Raw genomic sequence first — 26287 nt, 5'->3', positions numbered from 1 at the left:
AGCATGTTTTAAAGTTGTCATATTTCAAGAACGGTTGATGATAGAGATACAATTTTTGGTTTGTGAGCGTCAGGAGGCTTTCAGCAGCTCCCACATTTAAATTTGTGACAAACGGGCATGAATTGACAGAGAAATCACAGTTTTAAAATCACCCTCGTCTTGATTTTTCCAAAACTCCAAAGTAGACATTTTAACATGGGAGTCTATTGGAGCTGTGACCAGAACTCTCTGCGCTTTGAGGTGATTTTAAGAAAAGTCATGTGAAAATGAAATCACACACAGGGTTAGACAACAACCATGGCAACGTTTTGATGTAAAAATTGTCAGTGTAGGTTGGAAATTTTGGGCAGGAGAAGAGTTTGTTTAGAAATGTTTCTGATTATTTTGCTAGATCTCGCTAGAGTGTGTCACTCTAGCTCCCGCCCACGGACCCCACACACACCCATTCTAAAATCTGAAAACGTCAAAAAAAAGTACAAAACGTAAACTGCGATTGTTTAAAAACAGTAACATGTATCAAAACTGTTAACATCAAAAATGTTTCTGCGTTAAAGTATGACGACACTGTGATGCTCCAAAGTGGGCTTGGTTTTTTGGCTGTTTTTTGCGATTTATGTCGCCATGGTTACTCGAAAGTCTTAGAAAAGTCATAGAACACCATTCAAGTAGCGCGCCGAAAAACGGGAGGATGAGAAATAATATCCAGAAGAATAAACGCGCAGAATATCAAGAGATGCTTGCAGCGCAATGCATTCTAGTGAGAACTCTAGGGAGTTCTGACTAGTATGCCTTGCGGCTGCATGCACTAAAACGTGTGTAGGACATAAGAGAGGCTGAATTTGAACATTTCTGTGTGGAAATAACCAGATTTGCAGTGGTGTTACCACATTGCTACTAAAATGTTAAGTGTAAGCAATAGTCTGGCTGATACCACAGAGGCACATACAGTGAATCTCGCAGTAACAGGCCCACCTAAAATCATTCTTCCGGGTACGCCCCCCCCCCCCCCCCCCCCCTCCACACACACACACACACACACACACTCCTTTAAAAAAGAAGCATTTCACAGAAAAGGAATTTCCCGCACAGCTGCATATGCTGTAACAAGACAGTCAAGCAATCCTGCCTGCACTGACAAATACACCCTGTGTTTTTTTTATTTATTATTATTTGAAGGGAAACAAATAATCATCTGAAGGACCGTCAGAAACAGTTTTATGCTTTTTACACTTTTCTTACTGCAAATGGCATCATTTTGATGAGAGTTTCTTCACAACCTTGAAGCAATAACAACTCACCTTACCTAAGAGCTCAGAGGTGAGTAGTATGACTGACACTGATTTTTATCACTTTCTCCGGCCTTGAGTGATTTCGTATGAGCGCATTTTATACTTTACAAACCAAACATTATGAATCTCATGATTCTGCTCTTGCTCTTGTCACGGTGTGGTTCTGATTTTCAGTTAAAAAAAAAGAAGAACAGATATATTTTTTAATAATAGCAAACAGAGATCCTAGAGAAACAATTTTATAAATACTGTGGAAAAACTAAACAACAAAGAAACACACAAAATTAATATATCTGTACATTTGCATGTAAATATCCTATTTCAAATTGTGTGTGCATGTGTGTTTGTACTTATATTTTCTGGCATAAACACTGATCTTGTCAGGACCAGTAGTCCTCATATAGACCAAAACCTGGTCTAATGAGGCAGAACCTCACTTCTGAGGAACTTGTTCAATTTAGAGCTAAGATTTGAATTGTGGTTATGGTTAATGTTTTGTTTAGGCTTTCCAAAATTAAGGGAGGTCAATGCAAAGTCCTTAAGAGGACAGCTGCATGAACCTGTGTGTGTGTGTGTGTGTGTGTGTGGTCCTACAGACCTCTTGTGCAGCAGGAACAACCAACGATGTAGTTGTTGAGACTCTGACAGGTGTTTATACGAATATTTGCTGACAGCTTTTGTCAGTACAAATAAACACTCAACATCTGAGATCAAAATCAGGCCGATATTTCTAAAGTATATGGGTGTGGCCCGAGCCATGACAACTCGCAACACATCCCCGTGCATCGCAGTGAGCGTGATGGACGTAAATGTTGATATGAATGCAGCAACAGTTAAAGAAGTACTCGAATAATATTTAATATTTACAAGTACTCCACTGAGTCACAGATTAGAGTTCTGCCTATTCAAATCTAAATCCTGCTTCATGCTCGAAAGGATGTTGTCGCAGCCTTAGTAAAGTAAAGCCCTTATCTAAAGTCGGTAATGGCAAAGCAGTGATGTAGTGGTGATACTGTCACTGCCACGGTGAGGAATGTTGCGTCAAGACCACTCATAGAAAAAACAATAACACTCAAAGTGCCAGACCAGCAGCCCAATACCATGATAGATTTTATTCTAATTTATTAGTGTTTTTTAATGAAAATTGTGCAGGTGAACTAGAGTTGCCACAACCACGCCCAACCAGAGAGAGTGAGAAAGACAAGGAGAAAAAACAACAACAATACCCAACACACACTCACAACGGTAACACTTTAGATTAGAGAACATATATTCACTATTAACTAGGCGCTCACTAACGTGCATAAATAGCACACTAGTCCTTAATAAGTAATTATTAAGCATGTATTAACACCTTATTCTACATAACCTTATTCTACCTCTATTACGACATGAATTAAGTTTTTTCCTGATTAAGGTGTTAATTACGTGTTTAATAATTACTAATAAAGGTCTGGTATGCTACTTATATGCATGTTAGTAAGCACCTAGTTAATGGTGAATATGTGTTCCCTAATAAAGTGTCACCGTCACAACAAATACAGTAATGTAACCTGCCATTCTTACTGTATACAGTTCAATACTGTAAATGTTGATGTAGTTGTGGAATAACATTTTAGTATTAAATATTATAATAATAAATATTATGGTATAATGCAGCATTTTTGAATGTGTTGGTTCAGTCTGTATAGGTCGGAGTCTGATATTGTCGACTGAGGTCTGTCCACTACTCATCTGAGTAAAATCCTGATCTATCAAGTCACATAACTGCATTTAGAAGTTAACAGATGAATGAATGAATCTACATAGAAAGAAAGAAGACGCCAGCACCAAAGTGCTTTGAGAATTGCCACCTGCTGCTTTTTTTCCTGCAGTGATTCATCTTGCACTTACTGAACAAGGTAATTTCAATAAAACTTACTCTGTTATGCAAGTTTGTATTGTAGCCTTTTTTTTTTCTTTTTTTTTTACCAAAATGACATAAGCCTGAAAGAGTACAAGTATTACTTAATGTTTCCTGTTGTAAGCCACATGTTTTCAGTTAACGTTTGCATAGTTCACTTTAGCTGCTAAAAGGACAACATTTTAGAGTCTGTTAAACCAGTGACAATTATTTTTGCTGTGAAGGCGTGGGAACCATATAAAGATGGTAACTTGCGACATAACTGCTAAGAATTTGAGCAAAACAGTTGCATAATTCAGGCACATGCAACTCATGCAGTGTGGTCAACTGTATTTAGAAATAATTCAGCACTCAGCTCACACATTTATCACCATAAATATTGAAAGATTTAGCATTTCATATTGATTTGATAATATTTAACTCTGTGTTATAACGTTTTTAGGCACTTTGTTGGTCTTAACAAAAGCCAGCCAGGGGATGGTGGTGTCCAAGAAGGAGTACATAGGACATCAACATATTTTGTGTTTTACCAAAATTTTATAAATTTGCATTTGTCAGTTGAAAAGTGCTGAAAGTGTAATTCATTTACTTTAATAAAAGCATTCTTATGTGAAGCAATCTTTTGTCCAAGCCTTTACAATGCTAGCAATTTTAATTTTGGAATATATATAGTTCTATACATCTTTTTTAATTATCTAAAACAACTACCATACTGAAGACCACGTTCTACAGAACTGTGATACCTTCTACAGCAATAAATTGTTAATGGAGATTACAGTTGGAACATTTAAATAAGAGTGTAATGGCAGCTAAATTGCTCACAGTAATTTTATTATTATTTGCAGTAATAAACTTTTGTTTGTGATTACACTAGTGCCACTGTAAAAAAACAGTAAAATGCTGACAACTGTAGCTACCAGCATTTTACTGTAATTTAAAGGGGACATTTTTTACGGTGTACGTGTGCATGAGAGTACAGTTTGCTTCATACATGATGCTCCAAAGAAATACAGTGACGTGTGACTTTAATTCTCCACCGAGCATCTGTCAGCTATAAGTACAGGAGCAGTGCATTAAACCCCTTCAAAGCAATATGCACCAGTCCTCCCTCTCTCCACCCACCTACTCTCTCTCTCTTTCATTCTTTCCTTATCTCTCATCTGTTCAAACTGTTTTTCACAGTGCTTTATATAATCTCTCCGCCACTATCGCTTTCAGCGGCTAATGTTGCCAGCTGATCTCCTGCTGTCTTCTTATGCGGCCCTTCTTTCTGTGGTGGGGCATCTATGACCTCTAACCTCTAACCATCTTTGGAGAGGTTTTCTCTGAATTATAGCGGGACATATTAAGACATTTTATTTTACTCACACAGGGATATTCAACACTCACACTCTCAGGTTCCACTAATTTCATCAATGGTTAGTTAAAGTGAGTGTAAAGCAATTAAAAAAAAATATTTTGAAAATTAGGTTTCAAATCATGTCAAATTCAGCTAAATGTTCTGCCCTGAAACAAGCTGAGGGTTTTTCTATATGGTTTGAGGAGGAGTTATGCTAACTATATTAACATTTACACACACTTTAAATTCGAGGAAGAACCAAGTCATAATAGAATAATTGTTTTCTTACAGGCAACTAATTGCAGACTAGACATTAGTTCTATCATGATTTATAGCAGAAAACAAACAAACAACCAACAACCAAACTGATGAACTTTATGTGAAGGCAGGGATTTTATACTTGTAAGTTGATTAAAATATCCTATACTACAAACTCTTATTCTGCAATCCATGTCCTTCAAACACTTCAGTGAAATGCTTCAGGTCAACCTCTGATGAAACATTATATTCTTCAATTTCTCCTTCTGCCCTGTAAGTGTCACCAAAGAGACAGCAGAGAGAAATGTGTAAATAGAAGAGGGGAGGAAGATAAGATGCTAAAAATTAATGGATTAGACGAAAGTTGTTGAATCACATGTCGTCTGTATCTTCAATCTCTGATATTCTCTCCCCAAAGTACAACTACCTTCATGCTAATCCTACATTGCTGTGGCCTACATTACATCCAGCTTGTGTGTGTGTGTGTGTGTGTGTGTCAGGAAAAGAGCTGGAACCAGACAGTTGTGGCAATCACAATGAGGCAGTCAATCAAAATGGGTATGAGATGTGATCAAATCCAATCACTCGGAAAGGTGGTCAGACACTCAGCTGTTCAGATTTAAAGAGCTCCTGGATTACAGGACCTGAAAAGCATAATCCTACCATACAATGTCATGTCTAATAATGATGCAGTTAGAGCCACACTGCTCTCTGGTGGCCGGGATTTGCATGGCATGAACACCAAATCTTCAGCATGTGCCCTGTGAACTTGTACTCCCCTGTCAAAATTGTTGCTATAGGATTTACATTAATTATGAATTCATTTAAAAACAGTTCAGGGACCTAAAATGTTAAAGGTCACTTCTTCCAAGCTTTAAGGAAACTATGGTGGCCTTCACATACCAGAAAGGATTTATACACTTTCTCACATATTGCTGTTTCCTTCTTTATAGGTTTATGCTTCAAGTTTATGTGGATGGAGCCATTATGTTGGTAGCCTCTGTAAAGCAGGAGCCTTGCCAACCAAAGAATAATAATTATTTTTTTACTTTAAAGCAATTATACATTCATATAAACATACTTAAGATATTCAGTCATATATTTATATTTACTCTCAAATTTTAACTTTACACCGTAATGATGTATGACCCTACAGTGACAATAACGGTATTCAAAACACTTCTACATGTTATGCACTCGCCCTTTAAACCTACACAGAATAAATGTATTATTATATAATAATCACTCACTATCAAGCATAATTTAGGGCAGCATCTGTAGCCATCTTGGAAGTAAATTTATTTAACCTCTTTTGTATAAAGGTTCCTCCAACTAGTGTCACCACAGTCTGTAGGATTCATCCTCTCAGCAACACAGATGCCGTTACACAACTTAATGTCAGTCTGTCCTGTAGTTATGTGGATATTTTTGTCTGGACCAGAGTGGCGGACCAACCCAATCGCCGTGATCCCTATAGAGCCACGCCATGACATGATATAAGATGCATTATGAACTCTACGTCTGCAGCGTCTCAGCTCTGCTCCACCTCAATTCTCGAGTCTTGTTCTGTATTCTGCATGCGACAGTCTTCAGTGCCTTCACTGTCCAAACGCAGGGGGAAGTGTTGTTGGATAACATGTGATTTACGGGGTGACTTTGTTGGGGAGTTCACATCTCGACTACTTTTCCATTGGATATGCGCTCTTAAACCTTTCCCTGGCGCCGTTAGGAACTCCACCTCTTCTTCTACCAGTCCATCAAACACTGCTCCCAGACTCTGTCGTATTCTCACACAGAAGTGTGGGCAGCTGAAGGCATACAGGACGGGGTTCAACACGGGATTCAGGAACGCAATGGTTGTAGCTAGGGGGAGCCCCACCTCCACTAACTCGAGCATGTTTAGCTGGTAATGAGCTGCCACTTCGATCGCGCAGAAGATGTGATAGGGAGCCCAGCATAATGCAAACGCTGTGATCACAAATGTCACCATTCTGATAAAGCTCTGGGAGAACATGCCTTGCCTGGTATGATTAGAGGTTGTTGCAAGTGACATGACAGTTGGTGTCATGGTTTGAGAAGGACTGGAGGACTTGAGGAAGATATTAGCAGGCGTTTTTGTAGTTCTTGCTGTTCTGTCTTTGTTTGGTGTGATCAGAGCATCACTCTGCTTCCTCCTCTGGCTTCTGTTCTTAAGGAAGAGACCTATTTGGATGTAACTCCCTGCAATCACTACCAAGGGAAAAAGGAATGCAAACAGCAACTTGGAGATGGCTGTTGCTGCTTGTCTGACCTCACAGTCTCGCTCCAGTGACGTCTGAGACGATAGAATTAGAGCAAAGTTGTGATAACACAAATTTCGCTCATCTTGTTTCTTCGTGACGGAGCGGAACACGGTGTAAGGTATCGTATTAATCGCAGCCCACAGCCAACCCAGAGCACACACCTTCCATGCTCCTGCCACTGACCGGTGATTCTGACTCCACACCGGCTTCACCACCAGAAGCAGGCGGTCGAGTGAAATGGCTGCGAGCAGGAAGGCCGACACAAACATGTTCATGAAGAAGATAGAAGCCTGGGTCTTGCAGAGGGGGTTGCCAAGCTCCCAGCTGTGGGAGTGGTAAAGGTAAGACGTGAAGAAGGGGAGTGTCAGCGTGGCTAAGAAGTCAGACATGGCCAGGTTGAGCACCCAAACAGAGGATACGGTGCGACGCTGTAGGCGGAAGCCAACCACCCAGAGGATAAGGGCATTTTCCAAAATCCCCAGGCAGGAAACCAGACCGTGGACGACAACCACAACCAAATTAGCCTGTTTGTTATTGTTGAGGCGGTGCCCTTGCATGTCCTGCAGTATGGGGCAGAGGAGCACTCCTTTGGTCGTGTTTGACATCAGGGCTCTAAAAGAAAAAAAAAAAGACAAAGTGTGATAACTCTTTATCAGAACTGATCTGAACTCCAGCGTTCGCAAGCCTCTTCACGCTGTGTTTTTTTTTTAACTTAGGAAGGCTGTGACCCTGCCAACACTATAAAGGGGAAATATGTAAAATATTGGCACTTTTCCATTATGCTTTTCTAGCACTTCTCGGCTCAAAGTGACTCTACTCGTTTTTCTTTTTTGCTTTTCCGTAAGTGATAGTACCTGGTACCTGGTGCTTTCTTTGGTACCTGCTCTGTCGAGTTTCAACAATTCAACAATTGTTAAATATCCACAAACAGCAGGGGGAGACAGAGAGCAATGGCTAACCTTGACTGAACTAAACTGTTTTGCTTCCATGAGCATGATCTACACGCATCTGTCTTCTTCTTCCTCTCTGCTTTCAAACATCTATATCTGAATGTATCTCCACTGCAGACCCTTGACTTTCTTTCTCTCTGGTCGAGTTGTAATGAGACTTTTACATTTGGTAACATTCAGTATTTATGACACATAGTCGCTGTGATTGAGTAACCCGGGTGTTGAAGTGCTGGCGGCACAACAAAGTAAAACTGGTTACACCATCAGTTTCTTAATCTCTGATGACTGATACACTATTTATTATACATTTTTAATGACCTCTTGAAGCCCAACTGCAATACCCTTGCTGCTGCTTAGAGTTTGGAAATCCATCCATCCATTTTCTACCACTTTATTCTCCACAGGAGGGGGACCCTCTCACTCGTACGGTCAATTTAGAGTGACCAATTTACCTAATCCCCATATTGCATGAGGAGAAAACCCACACACACACGAAAAAAAAACATGTAAACTTTATGAGCTCAAACCTGGGTCTTCTTGCTGCGAAGGCAAGAGCACTAACCACTACACTAACCGTGTGGCCAAGTTTGGAAATAATTCATCATAATTAGTGCTTAGTGACAGCTGATGCTTCATCACGACTTCCTCTCTTCAAAGCATGACTAAAAGGAATAAGCCCTGTGAGCACAGATTGACTTTGTTGCCAAGGAGACTGTAAACAAAACTTGAGTCGATCCCTTTTATCTGATAATCTTGTGAATGAGCACGTACTTGCTGACTGGATTATACATGATGAAAGCTATTTAATAGTTCTATTATTAGCAGTAGACATTTATTTTCTTCTGCTCATCTAGTCATATTCATCACAGTAATCACTTTTGTTTAAAAATTAGGATTTTCACCTCACAGGTGTGACCTACTTTCCTTCTTGCCAGGTGGTATAGTGTGACATCAACACGACTTTCACAATAAACTTAGGCACAGTGTCTGGCTTTCAGCATTAACTCAACTTTTATTTATTCTCTTTTCTTTATTTTGTTATTTTTTCAAAAAAAGTGTTAACATTTTAAACAAACACGTCAAAGCTTGCTGCTTTGGTCTAACCACATACCAGCACATTGAGCAATGACATATCCTTAGTGAAGCAATACAGTCTTGGAATGTAGGGCTTACAAACCAACAAGGCATTTCAGTTTTTATCTATGGTAAGTTTTTTTTTTTTTTTTTTTTTATCAATCCATCAATCTTTTTTTCACTGAAATAACATTCAGTGCAATTCACAGTTCACACCAGGATATTCTGTACTGTGACAACTGCCTTTTATAGTTTCTGTCATATGCAGTCAACTAAACTGTATGAATTATAATCTTAGTCTTTTCAACAATTATCTCGAAAATGATTCTTCCATACACTTACTTAGTCACATCGTATTACGCAGAGTGCGTAGGTGATGTAAACACAGCATCGTGTATGCACACGAATGCAGACATGAGTAAATATATCCACGATGACACAACATTGACACGTCTGCTTCCGTCTCATTGGACAGTTTTGATGAGGAAATCAAAGGTCTTGATGTGAAAGCTGCCTTTAAAATACTAAGAAATTGAATAATCATAATAGAGAAAGCAGTAATTCTCATTATTTTCCTCATTATTTTCTTTTTAGGATTCATTTGCGCTGACTTTATGTAGCCACATGTTCATGTTTACATCTGTTGCAGTGCGGACATTTTAATTAACTGCACTGCTTTAGACATTTAAAGCTGTAGTCCGTAACTTTTAGAAGTGCGAAGAGACATGCAGCTGAGAGATGCTCCTGTAGTATAAATAAATGCAATTCAACAGTATAAATTACAGCCTCCATACGGACCATAAAACCTCTGTGTAAAACACAAAAGTAAACAATATAACCATCACAAAGGCAGAATTTATGGCAGGACTGTTTTATTAAATTATATAATATTGATTTTGCCCAGGTGTTCTAAATTTACAACTGAGTTCAAACACAATACAAATATATGATGTTGTAAAAGCTGCTTTCTCATATAACCTTCTCCCCCCCAAACCCTTACGTTGAAAGCTAAAAAGAAAATAATATATGATATCATGGAAGCCAGTAACAGTAATCTTTGTCCATGTCATGTGTGTCTACATTAAACAAAAAATATAAAATGTAAGGTAAAATAAACCCTGGTACCTCCTTGAACATCATGTTTCAATGAGAAAGTAAAAAGGTTTTAATTTCAATAATGATAAAAAACATACCTGCGAGAGTGTTAGGGCAGCATGGGAAAATGGGTCTGAAACAAAAAACATAAAACATTACTGACTATATGAACTATGTAACAACCACAGAGCATCATCAGATACTGTTTAGGAGGGTAACAACTAAATAATTGAATACAAAGCAAGCAAAGTCAGTATAAATTTAGCATGAACTGTTAAGGTTGTTAGTGACGCATCATAAAAGAAATGTATATAATATTGAGAGTATGTAAAAAGAAATCATGTTTTCAAATAGATTTGTGAAAAATGAGACAAACACACTTACTGAATTGCAACAAGAAACCTTTGCGTTAATAACAATAAATATCCATGCTATTTATAACCTTTTTATAATCTGAAAGATGATGTGTTATATTATGAATATCATAAATTGTTAAAGTCTACAATCGTAACATACCTTTTTTCACATGATTATACATTTGTTTTTTCCAAATATCCAAATTCTATGGTGTAACACAATAACACTGTGATACTTAATATAGTATAAAGGTCAATAACTAGATTCTACTGAATTTGCTTTGGATAAAACTTAGATTAAATGAGATCCAGCTGTTATGATGATGTCACTTCGCCAGTTCACATCCTCAGTACCAACTAAAGGACACATTTATCTGAATAGAAATATATGAATAAGAAAATCCCTGAAAGTTTTGTGGCATGGCTGCAAAACAGTGCTACAGCGTGATCATAAGTTGTCAAAGCTGAGACGATCCTTCATTATGATCCTGTAAAAAGTGAAGTTTAGCTCAGACTCACCTCGATGTTAGTTCACAGTCACGGAGAAGAGAGAGAAACGTAAATCTTTGAAATGTTTGCGCCGCTGTTCTGTCTTATCGCTGCAGACACCCATCCCTTCTCTCTCTCTCTCCTCTTATGGAAACGCCCACCAAATAGTCCTGCCACACCCACATACAAAAATGCTCACATACAAACATACTGTACATGTATATGTATAAACATGTGTGTGTGTGTGTGTGAAGACATACGCACATTTCACTGAAAATTCAAATCACACATGTCGATTACAGAGGAAATATGTCCTGACAAAGAGAGCAGTCACAGTCACAGAGACTGATATGATCTGTTTAATGATCGGCCTACATCAACACGCCAGAGACTGGACTTGTGTGAACTAGTCGTTTGTCTCACACTTCACACTGTGCTGTAATTTCCGCGAAGACGCAGCTCATCCACAGAGTGGATACAGACATGTTAATATAACATTTTAATGTGACTTTCATGCTTATTTGCTGTAAAAAAACAAAAATAAAGCAAAAAAATGAAAAGAAAAGAAAATCGGGTAACAGTTAACATTAAAGCAGCGGTCTCAATCTCAAATGACCTGGGGGCCCCTGAGTGTATAGTTTGGTCAGCCTATTTATCATATGGAATGATAAATAGTTTACAATATACATTTATTTTTGTTGCAAAATGAAGAAATGAATTGGGGCCCGTGGGTCTCGAGTTTGAAACCTCTGCATTAAAGTATAGTCACATAGTAGAATATAATATAATATAATATAATATAATATAATAGAATAGAATAGAATAGAATAGAATAGAATAGAATAGAATAGAATAGAATAGAATAGAATAGAATAGAATAGAATATGTCTTTAGGCTGAACCATAGTTGTCACAAGTTCAACTCCACCCCTGGCAGGTTGTACTCAATTACCCTGTAAGCCACTTTGGATAAAAGCGTCTGCTAAATGACATGTAATATAATGACAAAACAACACTGATTACATCAAGAACAAAAACCTAAAAACACATTCAAATAAATTAATATTACAGTAAATTGAGAAAAAGTGAAAAGTATGGTAACAACTTTGTAACAGGGAGAAAATATTATGGAAATAACACCTTATTTCGAATGAAATTTCGAACTTGATAACAACAATGGCATTAGTGCGGTAATGAGATAATATTACATTATTACCATGTTATTGCCAAAGTAATATCCAAGTAATAGCTTAATAAGGACACCAATTTAAAAGTGAAATTCATTCTTTTTTTTCCATCATTATTACCAAGCTATAACCTGGTGATTACGATAGAAATAAGATATTGTTGTCATAATACTACTTCCACATCACAATTATTACCACTACCATATTGTTGCTATATGTAATTTAAGTGTTTCCATTGAAGTGTTTGGCTTCTTGGATAAAAATAACGGTCTCTGTCACCATCTGCTGGGGAACAATACGTAAGGCAGTTTAATATGACTGTAGGATGTGCTTATATATAAGGGGTCAGAGATGATTAAAGTAAAACTATATTAAGTCTCAAGTAAAACAAAAGTTATGGTGCAGAAAAGTGTCATGTATTTATCTTTGTAGCTATAGGAAGCTTTATTAGTGTAGTGCATTTAATACTCAATGTGATTAATCAATTAATTAAATTAAAATTAAAGTAAAACAATACACTAAACCATACAATTTGAACACATTTTAACAAAACACGATAATAAAAAATAAAACAAAATACAGAAAAATTGGTAGAAAATAAAGCATTAAATATGATATACTACAAACAATGTTGACAATTAAACAACTCAATTACACCCATTTTTAAGCAGAAAACATTTCACTTCTCTATCCATCATTTGATGATTTGATGTAAACAACTGCAGTGATTCCTAAAGTGTATACAGCTGAGAATAAGCAACTCAGATTCAGATACTGCAGCTGGACTGTGAACGCTCATATAATAGGGTTCCTGATTTATCTTTTTAATCTTCGAATAACCATGAAATATTAAAGATTCAATTATAATTTAAAATGTTTTATGGATGGATTTTGAAGGTCTGGATTAGAAAATTAAGTTGTATATTAAGCTGTCTACTGAGAAATGGTGTGAATGTAACAGAAATGAGTTATAGATCTGTTTAGATGTAAAGTTTTACTTGTTCCAGCTTTGTTTAAATATGTTTATGAAGCAAGGAAATACACTGCACCTTCAGACGTTAAACTGTACGGGTTTATGACTATGGTTTTATCAGGGTAACGCCTTGATATGATTAAACCTGCGACACGAGTGATAATGGCAGAATGAGTGTTTCCACCCTCACAGAGTAGGTGTTTTTTTTCAGCTGTAGAGGAATTGCGAGGCTCATCACAGCTGAGAAACATCAAGGTATGATTATCTTTCAATGTTTAGTGTATTTAACAACATTGTAATATTTTTTATCCAAAAGGGTTTCTCTCCAGACCAAATGTATATATATATATATATATATATATATACATAAGCAAAGAAAGAACAAAGTAAAGAAAGTGAAGTTGGGAGTGACGCATTCCACAGTTGTCCACAACTGGACGCAGTCCACAGTCCGCAACTTTCACAGTTGTGAAACTTGCACTAAGAATTACATGTAGTAATTCTTCGGGCTTTTGAATAATTAACTACTATTTTAATATAATTGGACTAAAAATGACATACAAAAAATGGCATATGATAAATAGGTGGAAGATCTGATACTATCAAAAGCTTTGATAGAAAACAAAGCTTAAAGATGTGATTTAAAACAATCTGGGGATCTGTTCTGTCTAAGAGTGTCGGTCAGACAAACACCAACCTAACAGTTCAAAAATAGGGATTAAACCATTTAAAATAGGGTAAATGATTCCAAAAAGGCTTTATTTATCGTGATTAATTATATTTCTGTACTTATTCAACTTTTTTTCTTGTTTTATAACTTGACACTTCATGTATGTATATATGTCTACCCTTAGTTTGTTTTAATTTCAACTGAATTCTATTTCTATTTACTAATATTTGATTATTGTTTAATCTATTTTCACATTCTACATTTCATTGTGTATCTGTTGTTAGATTTTAACTTATTTTACCTCACTGGTCTGTTCTCTTGTTGGCTTTATTTATTTATTTATTTATTTATTAACATACGGTTTTAATATGATAACGGAGGACAACAACAATAAAGGAAATGTGCAAAATGTCAAGTGAATAAACAGATCAAAATACTAGGAGCAAGTGAAGCAATGAATTTTAAAATCTGCTAAGGGAATCAAGCTGAACAGCTTGAGACCTGGAATAGGTTACTCCCCTAACCTATTCCAGGTTAGGGGAGTAAAAGTAGGAAAATGCCGATTTGCCAAGCTCTGTGCGGACAGAGGAGGGACAGTGAAAGTCCTGGGAATATAAGCTATGACTGACCTGAGTATGTAACATGTAGGTGGATAAATATGTGGGCAACAGGCCTAGGATAGATTTCTAAATGAAATTATACCAATGCAACGATGACCAGAGGATACATGGTGCAATGGTGCTGTGTGAGGGGCCTACAGCCTGTAAGAGACTGAGATTGCGAGAGATTGAGCAGAGGCATTCATCTCAATTGTATCTCCATAATCAAGAAGGTGGCAGCAACAGAACCGTTTCCCAGCATTAAAAGAGAAACAGGGTTTGTTTCTGAAGAAGAAACCCAATTTCAGTTTCTTTAAAAGATATTCTATGTGGGGTTTAAAAGAAAGTCAACTGTGATGCCAAGGTATTGATAAGAAGTCACAAGCTCAACGGGGGTATTCTGAGCACATATAAAGGAAGGAAGAATCACTGGCAGAAAACAACATCATCTACAACACCTAGTCTAAGGTGGCACAGGCTGAATGATGTCAAATGCTGACTGCAGATGTTCAAATACGAGGGCAATAGACGACAGTATCATCTGCATAAACACTATAGACATAGATTGTAAAAAGAGTGGGTCCTAAGACTGAACCCTGTGACACACCTTTAGCAAAGTTGGGAAGGCTGGAACAAAGACCACTAAGCTGCACACATCGCTTACGAATGGAATGTGAAAACCAACCAACAGCTCGGTCTGACAGGCCTATATCTGTCAGCTTCTGACATAGAGGCAGAGGGATGCACATAACAGCCTTTAAATAGGGTGAACTGAAACCGGCAAAGGAGCACCAATGGCGTTTTTCCACTATATAGTAATGCCTCGGCTCAATGCTACACGGTTTGGTTGGTTTTCCATTCCAATATAGTACCTGCTGAACATGGGCGGGGTCATCACAGCATGGCTGTGAAAGATTAGTTCAGTACTTCCTCCATGACAGGGGCACACTCACTAAAATGAAATTTTAGACATTTCCTTGCTAAATGTTGGAGATTAACGCATGTTTTCAGGATTGTTAAGTCTTTTTAACTGATCTACAGTTCGGCATTGTTCGCTTTTATTCTTGTGTCGGACGTCTTGCTCATACCCCTTCCTATGACGACACTCTGACGACGTCACGCGTAGTATCAGCTCAGCTGACTTGTATCCTCGCCAGGGCAAGTACTAAAAAAAAGTAGCAGGTACTATCACTAATGGAAAATTTAAATTGGCGAGGTGAGGTGAGGCGAGCTAATGGAAACACGCCATACGTATATACACAGGGAGGGATAATCAAACACAGGTGAAACCAATTACACACAGGTGAATCACATTAGGGCAGGGCAGACAATCAACAGGAAAGACAGGACAGGTAGTAAAACTTAAAAAGTTACACACAAGGATAAACTACAAAATAAAACAGGAAACAAGGAAAACAAGGAAAACCAGAAACAAATATCTAAAAAGTTAAAGAAAATAGAAAGGAACAACAAAATGTCCAAACAAAATAGATGTTCAAATAAAAGTGCCTGGAATAATCCAGGGGTCATGACATAAGAGAATCATAGCAGTAATAACATACTGTGTGTTTAACCAATATGATTCATTTGACTTTTTCTCCATTGTAGATTGATCATGACTTCAGTGCTGGGGTTTGCCCTGCTGGGTTTGGCTCTGATAGCAGGGCCTTGTGTGGCCTTTATCCCCATCGGCGGTGGATCGTCCACTCATGTCACTATCACAGGAACGGCCCTGCTGGGGAAAGTGAAGGAGGTGTGTCAGGCAGTGGCTGATGAAGGCGGTTATGAGTTCAAACCCACGGTAAGATGGAGGACAACAAATACCAAAGTTTAAAAAAAAATGTTTATTTCCCTGACAGTCTTCTTTTTTTAAAACAGATTTATTCATAAATACAGTGTTTCTCAATCCTGGTCCTGCAGACCCACTGCCCTGAATGGTCTAGATTATTATCTTGCAGCCCTTGTTTGGGAGTTCTTGCAGCTTGTTCTTGACACATCACCTGGGCAGAACTTTTTTCTTATTTGGTGTCTGACACCTATTGTGTGATTGGCCAGAAATTTTGAAGTGGGCGTTGTAAATGCAGAAATGTTGTAATTTCCTGTGAGGACTTCCCAGGAGTTCTGCACTTCAGTTTCTCATGAAGTATAAAATGTCCTGGATATAACTAACTCTGTTCTTGTTCTTGCCACCTCAAGAAAAAGAACACATTTCTCATTACAGGCCTTTAGTCTCCATGGTTACCTTCCTTAAGCAAACATTCATTTCTGTCTGCAGGGTTCTTCTCCCGAGGAACTGGTCCAGGGCTGCCTCGGACCCACAGCAACAGGAATCGTCTCAGGCGCCAAATTTCACACAGCTCTTCAAGAAATCTACACACAGAATGGACTGGTAGACCGAGACTTTTCCAACAGGTGGGAGAAAAGAAATACAGACTAACATATTAAATTTAACCAAAATGAAGAGAAAATCAAGCTCCAATGAGCTGAGACATTTGGACAAAAAATCCTTCAAGCGAGACTTAAATTTTGAAATAAATAAAAGTTTAAAGTTCTTTTTCCAACTGAGACAAATGATACTGAATGGAGTGCATCAATCACAATACAATTAGTTTAAAAGAAGAATAAAAAGTGAGACAAAAATACAATAAAATGGAGTCAGCTGAGCAAGAGGCTAGCATGTACATTTGCTTACATGTGAAGAATTTTTTCAGTGCTCCGCACCATTTCAACTCGGAGACGTTCAATGAGGGCCGTGGCCTAATCCTGGAGGGCATGGGAGCCATTAAGGCTAACATTCGCTCGGAGAGCTACAAGGCTGCCAGAGAAGCACTGGGCAGAGTCCTTCATACACTCCAGGTGAGGAAGCAACTCAAGGTTCATTTATGTGTACATTTACATTTTTTTTAATTGTATTGATGGTTTAAACCGGTTTCAGGACACAGCATAAGGGAACAAAGGGTAGGATAGAAGGAAGAAAGAAAACATTGGAATGTTTAATTCACTGTTGCATCAACACTGAAAATTAAAGTTGCCAGTGTGCTGTATATACTGTACAAGTGTTCTCATGAGTGTTTCTATGTATTTTCAGGACTTTTATAGCCACAGTAACTGGGTGGAGCTGCAAAACACAGAACCATATATCAACCTCCTACGCCCAGATCTGCCACTGGACAACCTGGCAGGTTTGTCAGAATCAAAATCTCACAACATCAATCATAAGAAGGAACATTCGTTAATCGGATTTTGAACATATTAGTACAAGTATAATGATAAGGTGGATACATAAAAAGCAAGGAAATCAATCAATGGTGACTTTCCTCACGCCAAATCATAACATACATTATCTCAAAGCGCTGTACATAGACAACATAATCATGCGCAGAGAAACCCAACAATTCACACAATGAGCAAACACTAGGCATCAGTGGAGAGAAAAAAAACGCCCTTTTAACAGAAGAAGAAATCTCTGACAGAACCAGACTCAAAGATGTGCAGCATCTGCCTCGACCGGTTGAGGTGTTTATTACAATATCTTGTTTGTGCTTTGCTTGTGTAGATGTGAACACTCCCACCTGCAGCGACTGTGAAAGTGGCTCTTGTCCCAATCCCATCCTTCCCAACATCCTGAGTGAAAAGAAGCTTACATCAGGCTACATGGGAGTCTACTTTTCCTCCAAACCTAAAGGTAACAGGAGTCTGGTTTTCATTAAAACTCTGCTGCACATTTTAACCATATTTTCAAAGATAATGCAAAAGAAATGAACTGCTGTAAAGTGAATATTAGGACAAACCTACCTTTATTAATATGCCAACTTTTCTACTCCCCTAAAGTGTAAAAAATGTAATGCTATATTAGACATACTAAAGACATTTAAATATTCCATATTATAATATTCATTTTATGCAAACCACATTGCAACTACAGCCTATGCACTCAGTGATTCAATGTTACAGTTTGTGCTTTCAATTTAATTTTAATCTTTGGATTGGATTTTAAAATGGGGGTTAGATTAAGACTCTATATGGATGGATGCATGCATGGATGGATGGGTTTTAAGCAGGTTTGTAATAAAAACATCAACAAAATTGGTCCAAATGTCTCAGCTCATTGGAGCTTGATTTTCTCTTCATTTTGGTTAAATTTAATATTTTAGTCTGTATTTCTTTTCATCTGTAAGGCACTTCAAGCTTAAATAAAGAAATCAAACAAATACACTTAACATGACAATAATACAAGCCATACTTTGCTTTTATTATAATTTTTTTCGCCCACCTGTTAGAAAAGTCTCGGTCTACGTTTCTCTTCTATTTTTTTCAATAGAAAAGAGAACATGTGCTTCCTCAAATGAGCTTAAAGCATCATGAGATTTCTTTCACTGAAACACCCATCCCTTATCTGTGCTGCTTATTAATACTTGGTATGAATACTATGAATGCATCTCTTTTTCATTCTAAAATTCTGAAATAATTATAGAATGGAAAAATAATAATTCTATAATTGAGAAATATTCCACCTACATGAATTTTATTACCTTCAAAAACAAGGCACATGTTTTTGTTTTATTGTATTTAGATATTTATTTTTACTGGGACACAGGTGCCAAATACAGGAATATAGTAAATTTCTTCTACCTTGAATAAAAGACGGTTAAGTTCTACCAAGCTCTTCAGTCTACCCATAAAAGCACACTTGAGTGTAGGACAGGCACAAGTCCACTGCTCTGACCTGTCCCTTCTGCACCAGGTAAATGTAGCCATGGAGGTAAAGGTGACCTGACAAGCACTATTGTTCCTCGTGGTGGCATCAGCAAAGACGAGCGTCGCTTTGACAACATAGCTGCCCACAATGCTGCTGTGAATTTAGCCACAAGTGCAAGTACCCAGCTCCTGGAGGACATCGTCTTGGCTGTCGGGAACAAGGAATTTCTGAAGTATGTTGGTCACATATGAAGGACATCTACTTTTGTATAATGGAAGATTTTACTGCATACTTTTCTTTCTCCCACAGAATGATGGGGATTGCCCGCTCATCTGTTGTGTGCTTTGTCATTGACACCACTGGCAGTATGTCTGATGACATCGCTGAAGCGAGGAAAGTTGTTTATGAAATCATTGACAGCAAAAAAGGAACACAGGACGAGCCCTCTGAGTACATCCTGGTGCCCTTCAATGACCCGGGTATGAACCCTGAATTTCTACTGGTCATGTTTAGTAAAACATAGGAAATATTTAGACTCCTGGCCAGTGTTGGGCAAGTTATTGTTACAAAAAAATGTAAATCAAAAAGTAATCATATTACCTTAGTGATATTACTCTTGTAAATATAATCATAAAGTGATAGGACAAAAGATAACAGAGTAGTAACACTTGCTCAGCATTACTTTGCCGAGTAATTGTAATATTATTGTTGTTTTGTAAATTGTAATTCTTTATACTTGTTTGTTACTTGGCAAAATAATAAATTACAGTTCTATATCACATATCATATATCAAGTAATGTGTTACTGCTAGTTGTGAAATCAGTGCATGATCTGTTTCAAAGCAGATAAATGAAATTGTGGTACACACTGTAAATTTGTATATAGTCATAGTGTTACTGTTTGATTCAAAGTTTGTTTTAAAATGTGTGTTTGTGTAGACTTTGGACCCGTGTTCAGAACAGAAGACCCTGATAAGATGAAGAAAGCCATCTCAGATCTCAAACCTAAAGGGGGAGGGGACATCCCTGAGATGTGTCTGTCAGCACTTCAGGTACTTAAGTGATGATACTGTCGTGAAGTAACTAAGATTGGCATCGAGATACAATTTACTGTCAGTGATGATACAGAATGCACTGAATAGGTTCATTACTTTGTTCCTCCAGTTGGCTCTCACTGGTGCCCCATCCTCTTCCCACATCTATGTTTTCACTGATGCTGCAGCAAAAGACGTTGAACTCAAGGACACCATTGCTGCTCTCATCAGAAGCAGCAAGTCTACGGTAGATACCAACTGAAGCCATTGGTGACCACTGGTCACTCTGTGTTTTTATGCTTTCTGAACGTGAACCACTGGGTGTGTGATGTCCTCTTGAACTTATCTACACAGGTGTCATTCTTCATGACTAGCAGAAGTAAGAAGCGCCGTCGCAGGGCCACAGGTGGCGCCTTTGACGCCTACAAGGAACTGGCTCTGGCCTCTGGAGGCCAGGCCATTGAGGTGTCCAAGAAACAGCTGCCTCAGGCCACAGATGTTATCCGTGATACCTCAACCTCAGCTCTGGTAGGACTCAGCTGTTCCACTGATTTATAAGATAACAGCTCACATATGTATAAAGTGATATCGCACAGGACACAGTTATTATGATGTCTTCTGGCTGTGCTTCAGTGTTCAATGTGCTGAAACAAAGCACATTAGCAGTCAAAATAATCCTATCTAAACTATAAAGTCATGATATGACACGAATGAAAATGAGCGAGTGGATGGCGTTTTGTATCTTTAGTGAACTGAGTGTTTTATTGTTTTAGAGTTTTAGAGTCAGTGAGTACTTGGTAGATTATATGGTAGCAAAGTGTGTTAAAGGTTCTGTGTGTGTGAATGAGCGACATCTAATGCTGAGACTCCAGGTTATATCACCCAGGGAACTCCTACGTTTACTGCTCCCTTACTCAAGTGTGTCAGGGTGTGACCGTGGTCTTCGGACATAATAAAATATACGTTGTATAGGACGTGAAATCCGTGTCTGTGAAGATTCTCAGACATCCATGTCAGAGGTCACTGTATCTTCAAGATTTAACTAAAGGCGTTGCTTTTATTAGGTTGGAATCTCATTAAAGCAAGTCCAGTTGCCTATAGCTAACCCCTGATGATATAAAAGTTATTACTGGCAACAACAGCCAAACTACTTCTTGTTTTAAGAGATTATACGCTTTCAAAACATACTTATAAGTGGTATTTTCAGTTGTAGCAATGTTTCAACCAGTTACTAGAATCAGAATTTCTGAATATCTCCACTTCTGCTCTCCTTCCTGTTGTAGGTAACAGTTCTTCAGCGATCAGTGAACCCCGGGAAGCAGGAGACCTTAACCTTCACGTTAGACGAATCTCTTCAAAACATCACGCTCTACATCACAGGACAAGTCACTTTCACAATGACAGACCCTGCAGGTAGCTTTCCGCTCAAAATGCAGTGTTTCGCCAGTTCAATTCACATGCTTGATAAGTACATTGTTGGGTAATTAATGGCAAACAAATCCAGGTGTGACCCAGAGCAACACTGAGACCACTGGTAAACTGGGGACTGTTCAGACGGTGGGGAACCTGGCCAGAATTCGACTGAATGATGACAAGAAGAAAGGAAAATGGAAGATCAACGTCAACTCCAAAGAGCCTTATACAGTAAAAGTAACAGGTCAGATACTTCATGTTTGTTGATTTCACATCATGTTTTGGACAAAAGCACAGATTGGACCATTTTGCAGAGTTTGAAGTCTGTTCCTGGTGCGTCTGTATTTTTTTTGATATTTACTGTGTATGCATGTTTTCCCAGGCCAGAGTATTATCACGTTTATCTATAATTTTGTGGAAAGCTTCGAGGGACCTCACCCAGGTTATGCTGTACTCAGTGGGCGTCCACTAGCAGGTAACGTGCAATATTTTTATTATTTCATATCAGCATTACCTTTGTACACTCTGAACATTAATCCAGCATAGATATATAGTTCAGTTATGATCAGATATGTGTATAATGTATACAGTGATAGCTGTTGATGTGTAACCTGTGGCTGGTGCCCACACTGTGTAGTCTCAGTGCTACAAAAGCACCATCTTGTGGTGAACTGCAGCTAGAACGTCTAGAAAGGCACTGAAATCTCTTCAGAGCTTTTTGTTTTGGGTTTAAAGCCTGAATATGACTTAGGTTTATTTTCAACTCCCTTAGCATTATTTAATTATATAAGATAATAATAAGATAAACTAGAATGGCCATTAAAAATGAAATCCCCTTACTGATTTCCCTTTATCTGCCTCTCTCCTCTGGAAAACACTAGGTCAACCAACCAAACTGATGCTCTCAGCAATTGGAAAGAAAGGTCCGTCCTCGATGAGTGTGGGAGACATTTCCCTGGTAACTGTATCTGGTCCTGAGAGTTTGCGCAATGGCACAGTAACTGACTTGGGCAATGGAGACATCTTGGTCACTGTTGACTCAGTCCCTGACGGGGAGTTTTTGGTCATCATGAAAGGAACAGACAAAGAGACAAACAGTGAATTCCAGAGGCAGTCTACCACCATGATGTCCGTCTCCAAAGTGAACATCGAGGTAAGGTCGGCATTGTAACCTGTGTACACATTCATGTATCTTTTCTTATATATCAATGGAACATGTGACACAAATATATGTGATTATAAATGGCCTCTCAATTCAGGGACTTTCTTCTGTAGATGCTGCGTTTGATTAAGACACATCACCCTAACTTGGCTATCCAAATTTCAAAGCTACTGTTAATGCGGCAGACACAGTCACTCTGTCACATTCAGCTACAGCTCATGTGGAAAAATGGTTACGTGACAGGGAAGTCTGAAATAATAGTCTGAAATAAGAGTCACATGGTCTACTGCCATGTGGCAAGACCATCAATTCAGACACATCCGTAGTATTCCACTGGGAAGGGTATTCAAATATTTGAATACATTTTAGAAATAGGAGAATGGCATTGGTTAATGTGTATTGTGTTGTTTATTGCATCTTGTTCCTCTCTAGGCTGTAGTAGCAACTGATGTCGAGCCAGGAGAGACATTAGAACTCCCCTTTGGTGTAACTACCCAGGGCCCTGGTGGTACTTATTCTATCACGGCCAGAAATGACAGAGATTTCCCCATGGTTTTCCCAGCAAGGTGAGGAGAAGTTACTAAAATTGTTTTAAATTGTTTCAAATAAACTACTTCAAAAAGTTTTGTTTTATATTTTCTCCTGGCAGCCTCACATTGACAACTGGAAAATATGCAAATGACACGTTGACCATCACACCACCAGCCACCACACCATCAGGCACTTATGTCACCCTGACCCTGGAAGCCAGATCAAAGGATGGCAAAGACTCCAATTATGCTGTTCTGAGACTGTCTGTTATTACCAAGGTAATATGACACACCTTGGAGTTCAGTATATCTGTCTAAAGCCTGTTATGAACTGTAACTGTTGGCCAGACTGCAAAGAATGCAACCAAACATGATGCTCCCTCAGCTGGCATGTGTGGAGGAAAAAAGTTGACCTCGCACATCAGCTGAGAGCCTCCAGCACATACATTCTTAGCTTGCATGAACTGAAACTACATTCCTGAAACTACACTGATTTTTATTTCTCCTTTATTTAACCAGATAAAAGACCCATTGAGATCGAGATCTCTTTCACAAGGGTGACCTGGCCAAGAAAGGCAGCAGCACACATCATAGTTAAATAAAAACAGGAAGGCAGCAACTACAATACAAACATGGAAATACAAGAGTACAACTAGACAAACATAAAGTGCAAGAGTTGTGGTCACAGTAACAATTTAAGAACACAGGCACTGTTCAATGGATTTCTGTTGTCTGACTTTCAAGATGGAGCGGAAAGCTCCCAGTGAAATAAAAGCTTGCAATTTAAGTTCAGTTTGGAGGGTATTCCAAGCAGAGGGGGCAGAGAAACTGAAAGCTTTTTTTCCCATTTCGGTCCGAACACGTGAGGCAGACAAGTGCAAAATGTAATTTTAATGTCAGGCATAATGGCTTCTGGTCCACTGAAGAAAAGTACTTAAATAGGTGGGAACCAAGCCGAGAAGAGCCTTATAGACCAGAGTCCTCCAGTGTGTGTAGCGTCTTTCAGACAGAGAGGACATGGAAGCTTTGGCATACAGTTCACAGTGGTGGGTGAGGCGGCTACAGCCAGTGATGAACCTCAGAGCACAATGATAGACTGGAGTCAAAGATAGGCAACTGTTAGAGGCACACATGTACACAACATCGCCATAGTCAAGTATTGGTAAGAATGTCGCTGAAATCAGGGCCTTCCTAGCTCTGAGGGAGAAACAAGACTTAAAAGAAACCGAGCTTCACCCTTAATTTAGAAACCAAATTTCTAACATGCACTTTGAAAGATAGCTCCCCATCAATCATAAATCCCAGGTACTTATAACTTGTAACCAGCTCAAGAGCTCTGCCATGGGAAGTTCTAATTGAGGGGATTTGTTCCATGGGAACAGATGAGTTTGAAAAAGACATTATTTTGGGTTTTTCAGCATTTAAAACCAGTTTCAATTTCTCCAGATTAGTCTGCACTGTATCAAACAGCATCACAACATGCTAACAGTAAATCTGTCAGAAGGGCTCCTGGCAATGCCATAGACTGTATTTAAGAATTGGACGTAGTGCTAAACTTTTTCCTGAAGACTTAATGGTCTCCATTGCTAATTTCATGTTTTCTTCAAGAAAACTTTGTCAGTTATGCAAATCATGCCCCTATTTTGAGGAAAATAGACAATAATAAAGCACATTAGTGGATGTCTGTGATTGAGAGCTGGCACCTTCAAATACATGCCTGAAACTTATAGGTACAGGTGCTTTACAGACGTAAATGTGCAGTTCCAAAAAATGACATGGCAGCGGTCAAAATGCAAATTTCATGGCTTCACAATTGGAGGTCATTTTGAATTTATATTTTCATATAGTGGCCAATGCCATCAAGAGACATGCACACACCACCCTGGATGGCTGTCGGGCAATATGTTCCAGTATTAGAGCTTAAAAGTTATTAAGAACAGTTTTACTCCCCTTTCTTCCACTTTGCTGTGACTCGCGCACTGATTTCCCACTTTTTTCTGTACAGATCACAGATTTTGTTCAGCCTGTGTGTAAAGTGCTCAGCGTGCAGAGTAATGACTGCCCTCGAGATGTGTCTCAGTGTAGACCTCACCAGTGGGAATTGTCGGCCAACGTTACTGATGGAAACGGCACCGGGATCGAGAACATCTTCCTGAGAAAGGGAAATGGAACCCTCTCACACACCTCTCTGGGTGCTCCCTTCGTCGAGGTGAAATACAACGCCTCGTGCTGCTCACAGATCGTTGAGTTCATAGCTGTGGATGAAGCTGGTAATGTGGGAAAGTGCTATCAATCTATAGTTCACTCAGGCAGCCCTCGTATTTTAACTTTGTCACTGCTGCTGTGGTTGTGTCTGCTGGTGTCTGCCTTCGTTGTCGAGCCTTGAAGGGCGTAGGTTACTCAATTTCTACTGATTGTATGCCACATCAGGTATTAGATACATGGTTTACAACTCTAAATCAGCCTCTGCTACAGAGATTTACTTCAAGTTTCTTCTGGTGATGGTCATGTTAACTTTGATATCATTCTTAAATAAAATGTGAGCACTGATGACGTAATCGTTAGGTATGTACTGAAGATGTATATTTAAATTTTACAATAAAACATTTATCTGCCTGTCTGAAATTATTATCTGAAGTTAGTCTATAATGTTTTCCAGCAACAGATATGTTGTTTGGGACAAATCCTAAATTGCATGGACACTTTGTTTACTACTACAGCAGCAGCAGCAGCAGCAGCAGCAGCAGCAGAGAATCATTTAAAATGTTAAATGTGTGGTATTAAAATGCAGTAACATTCCTTGACCTTTCAGATGAGGCAGGGAATAGGCGTCTATAATCTGATGTATACAGTTCGGGCTCCCCGATTTTATGTAATAAAAATCGTTCCTACGGGCTATTTTGTGTACATGGTCAACAGTGGTGAGTCTTGTTTACGTTACACCCAATAACATTTTTCTTGGGACCACAGGTGCAGCAAGGTTTGA

At 38.5% G+C, this 26287-nt stretch overlaps 2 protein-coding genes across 3 annotated transcripts; one reads left to right on the top strand and one right to left on the bottom strand.

The window, feature by feature from the left end:
* Positions 1-1071: 1071 nt before the first annotated feature.
* vwa11 (von Willebrand factor A domain containing 11) lies at positions 1072-26208 on the top strand. Of its 2 annotated transcripts, none has more exons than XM_058641653.1 (18): positions 1072-1317; positions 16072-16264; positions 16739-16875; positions 17175-17319; positions 17552-17645; positions 18020-18148; positions 19208-19394; positions 19472-19641; positions 20102-20214; positions 20327-20443; positions 20551-20724; positions 21480-21609; positions 21701-21853; positions 21992-22084; positions 22491-22762; positions 23204-23337; positions 23421-23580; positions 25307-26208. In XM_058641653.1, exons 2-18 carry the CDS (start codon positions 16079-16081, stop codon positions 25685-25687), a joined length of 2775 nt encoding a protein of 924 aa, XP_058497636.1. In that variant the 5' UTR covers positions 1072-1317; positions 16072-16078; the 3' UTR covers positions 25688-26208. The 2 variants fall into 2 exon arrangements, with proteins under 2 accessions (XP_058497636.1, XP_058497637.1); XM_058641654.1 differs by lacking the exon at positions 1072-1317 and adding an exon at positions 13347-13449.
* Positions 5276-9265, bottom strand: LOC131467635 (prostaglandin D2 receptor 2). The gene has a single exon (XM_058641655.1). The coding sequence runs from the start codon at positions 7674-7676 to the stop codon at positions 6321-6323; it is 1356 nt and encodes a 451-aa protein (XP_058497638.1). The 5' UTR covers positions 7677-9265; the 3' UTR covers positions 5276-6320.
* Positions 26209-26287: the final 79 nt, after the last annotated feature.

This window comes from Solea solea, chromosome 10 (genome assembly GCF_958295425.1).
Source record: "Solea solea chromosome 10, fSolSol10.1, whole genome shotgun sequence".
Taxonomy (NCBI): Eukaryota; Metazoa; Chordata; class Actinopteri; order Pleuronectiformes; family Soleidae; genus Solea; species Solea solea.
This window is presented reverse-complemented; position numbering and strand designations above follow the sequence as displayed.

Bases quoted from the DNA above. Each gene is read 5' to 3' on its own strand.
- LOC131467635 (XM_058641655.1), bottom strand. From the start codon at position 7,676: ATGTCAAACACGACCAAAGGAGTGCTCCTCTGCCCCATACTGCAGGAC.
- vwa11 (XM_058641653.1), top strand. From the start codon at position 16,079: ATGACTTCAGTGCTGGGGTTTGCCCTGCTGGGTTTGGCTCTGATAGCA. The intron at 22,085-22,490 runs GTAACGTGCAAT...GGAAAACACTAG, and splicing joins CAGTGGGCGTCCACTAGCAG to GTCAACCAACCAAACTGATG. The intron at 22,763-23,203 runs GTAAGGTCGGCA...GTTCCTCTCTAG, and splicing joins TCTCCAAAGTGAACATCGAG to GCTGTAGTAGCAACTGATGT.